This window comes from Lampris incognitus, chromosome 12 (genome assembly GCF_029633865.1).
Source record: "Lampris incognitus isolate fLamInc1 chromosome 12, fLamInc1.hap2, whole genome shotgun sequence".
Classification (NCBI taxonomy): Eukaryota; Metazoa; Chordata; class Actinopteri; order Lampriformes; family Lampridae; genus Lampris; species Lampris incognitus.
In genome coordinates, this window is record NC_079222.1 from 30,258,507 (window position 1) to 30,266,810 (window position 8,304).

Here is an 8,304-nt window from a genome sequence, read left to right on the forward strand (position 1 = left end):
ACAATTTGAGTTCAGTGGATGAAAGAGGGGACAATGGCAGGAATGATTAGTGAGGAGGGGTTTTGGGAAACTTAACTGAAATAAAAGCTGTATTGTTGAACCGTCTGCTTTGGCCCTGTATGGGAAACAAACTGCCCTCCTGACATCAAGAGATGGATTGCCTCTCTGACCTGTATTTGTGTGTGTATGTGTGTGTGTGTGTGTGTGCATGAGTTGGATGTGTGTCAGTGTGTAAGTGTGGTTTTGTGTGTACGTGACTTGCTTGTTCAAGCTATACCAATGCGATTGTGCTCTGTCTCTGCAGGCCATGGCTCCTCATTTGACAGTTGGTGGGCAACACTCCCGGACCCTCACAATGTTCACGTCCCCATAGTCAGAAAAAAAAGAGAAAAGACAGATGCACAGACGATAATGAAGAGACTGGTCATGCAATGATTTACATCTCCTTCCTGCCTCAGTTTCCCATCCTTTGGCTTAAACTTCGTGTCTTGTGGTTATACTACAGCGCTCGACGAGCAGGTTTCCATCTAAAAATGTGAGGCAACTTACAAACAGTGCATGGGAAAAGGAGAAGAGACAAAAAAAAAGAAAAATAACAATGGTGGAAATAGACCAGGTGGTCTACATTGGGCTGGAGCTGGTGATCGCTTTCCTAGCTGTAGCTGGGAATGTTCTGGTCTGCTGGGCTGTCTGCCTCAACTCAAACCTGCAAAGCATCACCAATTTCTTCGTCGTGTCACTGGCGCTGGCGGACATCGCGGTGGGGTTGCTGGCCATCCCGCTTGCCATCGTCATTAGGTACTTGAGCTTTTGACTGTAGTGGTCCCCGGGTTACGAACGAGCTCTATTTTTGAGCCCGCTCTTATGTCGACTTTGTATGTAAGTCGGAACAGTTACATCTCGCGTCAGTTAGTCAAACGTTTGTCTTAGTATCGAGTATATTGTGTGCATTGTGTTTTCACCGAAATATTTCGAGTGTTTATCCTCGCAATCGTGGCTTCAAAGCGTAAATCTGATGCAAGTGATGGTGACGCAACCAAGAAAAGGAAAACGATCACAACTGAAACAAAAGTGGAAATAATAAAGCTTTTGATGATCGTTTTTTTTCACTTACCCAGTGAGGCGGGGAGGTGAGCCACGAGCGGGCTCTCGTTTCTGGCGTTAAGCAGCCGGCATCCACCGGTCGCGACCCGCTCCCAGGACAGAGGAAGGTGGGGAGTTTGAAATGTAGGAAATGTTTCTTTAAAGTCCCCCCCCCCTTTTTTTTGTCTCACCAATTGTAACCGGCCAATTACTCCACTTTTCCGAGCCATCCCGGTCGCTGCCCCACCCCCTCTGCCGATCCGGGGAGGGCTGCAGACTACCACATGCCTCCTCCGATCCATGTGGAGTCGCCAGCCGCTTCTTTTCACCTGACAGTGAGGACTTTCGCCAGGAGAACGTAGCGTGTAGGAGGATCACGCTATTTCCCCCAATTCCTCCTCCCTTCAAACAGACGCCCCGACCGACCAGAGGAGGCACTAGTGCAGCGACCAGGACACATACCCACATCCGGTTCCCCACCCGCAGACACGGCGAATTGTGTCTGTAGGGACGCCCGACCAAGCCGGAGGTAACACGGGAATGCGAGCCCGGCAACGGAATAGCCTGCTACGCTACCCGGACGCCCCAGGTTTAACGTTTTTTTTTAAACCTATACAGACATGCACTCTCTCAATTACAAATACTGTACTATAGTTAGATTTATTATTATGGTAACGCTTTCTATGAAGCTTGCATCTATAACGCCCTATAAGCATCTATAATGCGCTATAAGCATCTATAATGCCCATATTTTCCTATAATGTGTATTACAATGACTAACGGCTATGGCTGGAGACTTTGAAAAAGCAGCGGAGTCTCATTATGCATCTCTACAAAACTTCAGCAAAACAAGTTGGCTATGATGCATTATGACATTTGACAAATAAACAGGCTAATGATGACATATTTATAACGCATAAATCAGTTTTAAATTGACATAATGTATCATAAAGGTGGTTATGAGGTGTTGTTAGGGCGTATACATGGTTATAATGAACTTACAATAATTTATAGCTACATTTATAGGGCGTTATGGATGCAAGCTTCATAGAAAGTGTTACCATTATTATCATTGCATTAAATGGTGATGACGGTGTGGCGTTGTTCTCCCTTGGGCCGACGAACCGCCTAAAACGCGCAGTGCGTTGAACCTCTCGCAAAGTACTCCGTTCGTTCGTTAGTGCGAACTATTGTGCGTCACTCGATTTTTTAAAAAATCCTAAACTATACTGAGGTCAGTTTAAGTACGGGCGCTCGTAAGTCGGACGTTCATAACCCGGGGACTACCTATAGTTTACAACAGAATTTGTTTTTCTTGTTAATCTGCTTGTGTCTAGGAGGCCAATAGAAGAAGAAAAAAGAATCTAGTCAGTCCGAGATACCAAGTTAATGAAAACATGCAGAAACAATTGTCATTGAGGAACCCATCAGAAACAGCCCGTTGAGCAACTTTAGATTGGTTTACTTGAGGAAACATTATTTGATTTCAGCCTAACATTGAAATAATGGCGCATTTGAAATGACAAATCCCACTGATAAACGTGTGTGAATATTATTGTCAACAGCACTGGCTTCTGTGCGGACTTCCACGGCTGCCTCTTCATCGCATGCTTTGTCCTCATGCTCACCCAGAGCTCAATCTTCAGCCTTCTGGCCATTGCGGCGGACCGCTACACTGCAATCAAGAGACCACTCAGGTAACAGTTGTGATGTGATTTCACGACCTTCAATGATAATTCAAAAGAGACAACTTCCCATGCTCCCAGTAAAAGGTAAAAGAAAAGAAAAATCCACATCCAGAGCAATTTGTTAGTTGGAACCCCTTAGAAAGTTAAAAGTACTTTGACATCATGCCTAAAACAGTTGGTACATAAGCAGTGCTATTATGTGTGTGTGTGTGTGTTTACCATAATAAAGTTACTCTGGTATCATTTCAGTACTCACTTCATATAAAACACCCAAGGAAGCGGAGATTGACAGCTGATGATTGCTTATGGCATGAAACAGGCTTGTACTGTCTCATAAATAATTTACTTGACTTACTGGATTTTCTCTCTCTCTCTCTCTCTCTCTCTCTCTCTCTCTCTCTCTCTCTCTCTCTATATATATATATATATATATATATATATATATATATATATATACACACACACACATATATACCTATCTATCTATCTATCTATCTATCTATCTATCTATCTATCTATCTATCTATCTATCTATCTATCTATCTATCTATCTATCTATCTATCTATCTATCTATATCTATATCTCTATATCTCTATCTCTATATCTATATATATCTATATCTACATATATATCTATATCTATATCTCTATATCTACATATATACATCTACATATATACATCTACATATATATGTCTACATATATATATGTCTACATATATCTACATATATATATATATATCTACACACACACATATATATATATATATATATCTACACACACACACACACACACACACACACACACACACACACACACACACACACACATATATGGCCCTGTGATGGCCTGGCGACCTGTCCAGAGTGTCCCCCCGCCTGCTGCCCAGTGATTGCTGGGATAGTTTCCAGCATCCCCGTGACCCTGAGTGCAGGATAGGCGGTTTGGATAATAGATGGATGGATGGATTATGTTCTAACAACTACAGATTAGCCTTAATGTATTTTGTAGTGTGGCTGAATTCACAGTGTTTACCATAATACATTTACTCTGGTATCATTTCAGTGCTCAGTTCACATAAAACACCCAAGGAAGCTGAGTATGAGTTGACTGTTAGAGCTAAGCAATAACCACAGTCTATCTATAATAAAACAGGAAGGACAACAGACAATGATATCGGGCTATAAAAATAAAATTGGCTTGACTTGACTTAATAAGGTAATGGCTGACTCACTGAAACTACTATGGAGGACAATGACTGAAGTTATGAGCTGACTGAACTGGAGACATCATGTCAATAAGAAATCATGACTCCCCCTTCATGACTTGAGAAAGGTACAATTCATGATTATAGTCTTTGATGCACCTCCACCTAATCTTAAACCCTGAAGTCCATGTCTGCTAGCACCATTGAGGGGATAATGCACTTTTGAAGCAACGTACAGTAATCCTATCATTTAGCATAGTAAATAATATTGTTGTATCAATCATATAAAGTAGTCTTAAGGTGAAATAAACATGTAAATTGGTGTACTAGTTTAAATAAATGCTTGGTTAGTAGTACTAGATTCTTAAGAAGTTGACAAAAGTGGCTGAATACCACTCTACTGTTTATCTGGTATGTAATGTAATTACACAGTAGAAGTCCCAGAGAGTTGAATGAGTTCATCTGAACACAACATTTAGTGGGAAAAACGTTTCATCACTCATCTAAGTGACTTCGCCAGTCTCAGCTGACTACAGGTATCCCCACCCTTATAAACAGCACAGTTGCTTCATGAGCGAAATCGGCGATCGGCTTCACATGCAAATGCCATGACCATCAAAGTTACAGTGGCCATGTGTGCTATTCACAGAGGATTTTGGAATGGTTGCAATCACAGCGTTGTAAGATGATGACAGATGTACTCTTAGCCCCCCCCCCTCCTTTCAGGGATGGTCGACCCTCTTCACATAAATGGCCTCTTTGACTCCCCGTTCAAACCAGCGTTCCTCCCTATCAAGGATGTGCACATCCTCATCCTTGAAAGAGTGGCCCCTGGCCTATAGATGGGCATAGACTGCGGAGTCCTGGCCTGATGCTTTAGCTCTTCTGTGTTGTCAAAGAAAGAATGTTGAATTTGTTCATCTGGACACAACGTTTATTTAGCGAAAGGTTTCATCAGCCATCTAAGTGACCTCTTCAGTCTCAACTGACAGAAGAGGTCACTTAGATGAGTGATGAAACATTTCCCTAAATAAACGTTGTGTCCAAATGAACACTAAATTCATTGGGGATTTGTGGCTTCAGCCCACCTCAGACAGATGCTGATGCAGTGGTATTTCGAATTTTATTCATCACCTGCCAAATTAGTGAGTGATTTGACAATGTTACTCACCTCAGTTAAGTTTTACCCCACATTTGGCGGGTGTTAATTCCAAGTCCAGGTTACTGCAAAGGACATCAGGTACTGCCAATATAAATCTAATAACCCATCTGACAGGCAAACACTATTCATAAAGGAGATGCCATGTCAGGGCCTACATTAAACATAAATGTCAGAGTAAAATGTCAACATAAATACAGCAGTGGGTAGGAAACACCCTTCATAGTTTGTCACTGCTTTCCTCCAACTCTAGTGTATTGGTTCAATGTTGGGTTCTTTGTGGTCTAAGAAAGGTCTTTGCACTTCCTCAGAAGGGTGTCATGAAAGTGAGATTTAACAATTGAAACACTATTTTTTTCTTCTAAACATCCAGGTACACCAGCCTAGTGACAAGACAGAGGGCAAAAGGAATTATTGCTGTGTGCTGGGTCTTCTCAGTAGGCATTGGCTCGACACCAATGTTAGGCTGGAACAAAGGTAGATGGTCTCTGGCTTTCTGGTTGCCTGTCTGTCTTTCCACCTATCTAATTACTCTTGGCTTGGTCAATTAAAGAAAAGCATTGTAGCAGTAAGGATTTCCTTTTCTACTACTTCCTTTCAGTACATCCTGTTGGCTCTTACTACTATGATGTTTTAAGGGGAAAACTTGCTGCAAGTACAGTGGCCTTCTTAGGACATCTCAGACTTAGCTTGCAGGCTCAGCTCTTCTCTGTAAGAATCAACTACTTTCATCAGTTATCCAAAGGAATTGAATCAAGTGCAACTGGACTTGGTTATATATCCGTGAAGACGTCCGTGAAGCTTGGTCTAGTCAGAAAGGCACAAACTGATGAAGCCTCTTGGATGAGAGGCGAAATGTCTTCATGGATATATAACCAAGTACAGTTGCACTTAATTCAATTCCTTTGGCTAACCATGACCTGGATGAATGAGAACATTCACAGACACTTTCATCAGTCTAACATGTGCTTTATCATTCTTAACTGAACTTAGCTGCCACATTGCCAGCCTCAGTTGTTCGTTGCATGCCAACATTAGCATGCTCTGCTATCAGCTAACCTGCTATGCTAGGGGAGGGCTGCAGACTACCTCATGCCTCCTCCGATACTCGCTGAGTCCTCAACTGCTTCTTTTCATCTGGCAGTAAGGAGTTTCGCCAGGGGGACGTAGCACCTGGGAGGATCACGTTATTCCCCCCAGTTCCCCCTTCCCCCCGAACAGGCGCTCCGACTGACCAGAGGAGGCACTAGTGCAGCGACCAGGACACATTCTGCTCGCCACCCGCAGACACGGCCAATTGTGTCTGTAGGGATGCCCGTCCAAGCCGGAGGTAACGCAGGGATTCGAACCGCTGATCCCTGTGTTGGTAGGCAACGGAATAGACCTTTGCGCTACCTGGACGCCCCCTCATTTCTTTTTTTTTTTGAGTGGGAGCTACAAGAGGAGAAACTTGGCAAAGGGAACAGCATTATCTTGCCTGCCTGTGTGGTACATTGTATCAGAGCCAAACATCCTTCTCACAATGGTCAGTATACTGAAGTGGATGAAGCAATGGATGAGCTTTGACCATGTGATACGCAAGCCTTTGTGTAATGATGCTGCTAAACCTCAATGCAGCTAACAATGGCCACTTTTACCTTGAAGCTCGTGGAGACTGATCTGGGATTTGTCTTTTCAAAGTATGATATGCAATATGCTGCATATTTATTTGAAAATCGTCTGGACACTTCAGTGAGTGTACTCGCTTGCTCGGTCACGTTAGGTTAGGAACCAGTGTTAGCTGCAGTACCTGCAATATGACCGCTTGTAGAACTTGACAGTCAGCTAAGAGATATTAACACGTATGATCCCGTGTGCAGGCGGCACGGTGGCACAGTGGTTAGCGCAGTCGCCTCACAGCAAGAAGGTCCTGGGTTCGAGCCCCCGGGGTAGTCCAGCCTTGGTGGGTCATCCCGTGTCGTCCTCTGTGTGGAGTTTGCATGTTCTCCCGTGTCTGTGTGGGTTTCCTCCGGGGGCTCCGGTTTCCTCCCACAGTCCAAAGACATGTAGGTCAGGTGAATCGGCCGTACTAAATTGCCCCTAGGAATGAGTGTGTGTGTGTCGGTCCTGTGATGGACTGGCAGCCTGTCCAGGGTGTCTCCCCACCTGCTGTCCAATGACTGCTGGGATAAGCTCCAGCATCCCTGAGAGCAGGATAACGGTTAAGATAATGGATGGATGGATGGATCCCATGTGGATGTGTTTAAATTTTACCTGTCAAACAAAATTTGAATGGGAGGGTCTTGTCACCTTGGCTGCGCCCACCAATCAAACAGGGCTTTTGGCCCGTCTGTGAAAAACTGTGTACATAAAATATGTTTATTTCAATTAATTCTTACTAAAACTTAGGGAATGAAGATGGCTTGCCATTAGCAAACACCACTGCATCAGATTTAGTAGGGTTTATTATATTAAGACTGGTAATGTGCATTTGAGGCTTAAAAAGTATAACTGAGGCTGAAAACATGTAGCTAAGTCTGATGGATGTTGAGCTTAAAATGACAAAGTGCAGCTTGGATGAAACTGTAGTGGATTCTTACAAAGTAGAGCTGAGCCTAAAAAGCTAAGGCCGAGATGTCCTACAATAGCCACTGTACACAGGAGCTCTTTTGCCAAACAAAGTAAATTTGATTTACTGTTTAAGAAAATGTTTGGGTGTTCAGTTGATACTTTTAATTGACGTGACTGAAATTAAACTCCTCTTGATTGCCCATAGGTGAGAACTCCAAAAACAGCAACAGCTCCTGTCCCGATGGGATGACAAAATGTCTTTTTGAAGGCATGGTTACCCTGGACTACATGGTCTACTTCAACTTCTTTGGTTGTGTGCTGGTGCCCCTGTTGGTGATGCTTGCCCTCTATACTCGCATCTTCATGGCTGCAAGGCACCAGCTCCGACAAATGCAGCTAAAACTTGCACACGTTCATGTTCAGATGCATTCTCATGGGGAGGGCCCATTATCCACGAGAACGAGTTCAACACTTAGGAAAGAGGTACATGCTGCCAAATCATTGGCTGTTATTGTGGGGCTTTTTGCTCTCTGTTGGCTGCCTCTACACATCATCAACTTCTACAACCTGCTGTGCCAGAATCGTAACCGTCCAGGTACATGGGTGATGAACATGGC

At 43.5% G+C, this 8,304-nt stretch overlaps 1 protein-coding gene across 1 annotated transcript in view; it reads left to right on the forward strand.

The window, feature by feature from the left end:
- Positions 1-598: 598 nt before the first annotated feature.
- LOC130121605 (adenosine receptor A2a-like) overlaps positions 599-8,304 on the forward strand; it is an 11,992-nt gene continuing 4,286 nt past the window's right edge. Inside the window, exons 1-5 of the mRNA XM_056290448.1 lie at positions 599-798; positions 2,649-2,780; positions 5,511-5,614; positions 7,893-8,098; positions 8,129-8,304. The exon at positions 8,129-8,304 is cut by the window's right edge and continues 164 nt beyond it. Of these exons, the coding sequence (XP_056146423.1) occupies positions 599-798; positions 2,649-2,780; positions 5,511-5,614; positions 7,893-8,098; positions 8,129-8,304 (818 nt within the window). The remainder of the gene's footprint in view (positions 799-2,648; positions 2,781-5,510; positions 5,615-7,892; positions 8,099-8,128) is intronic.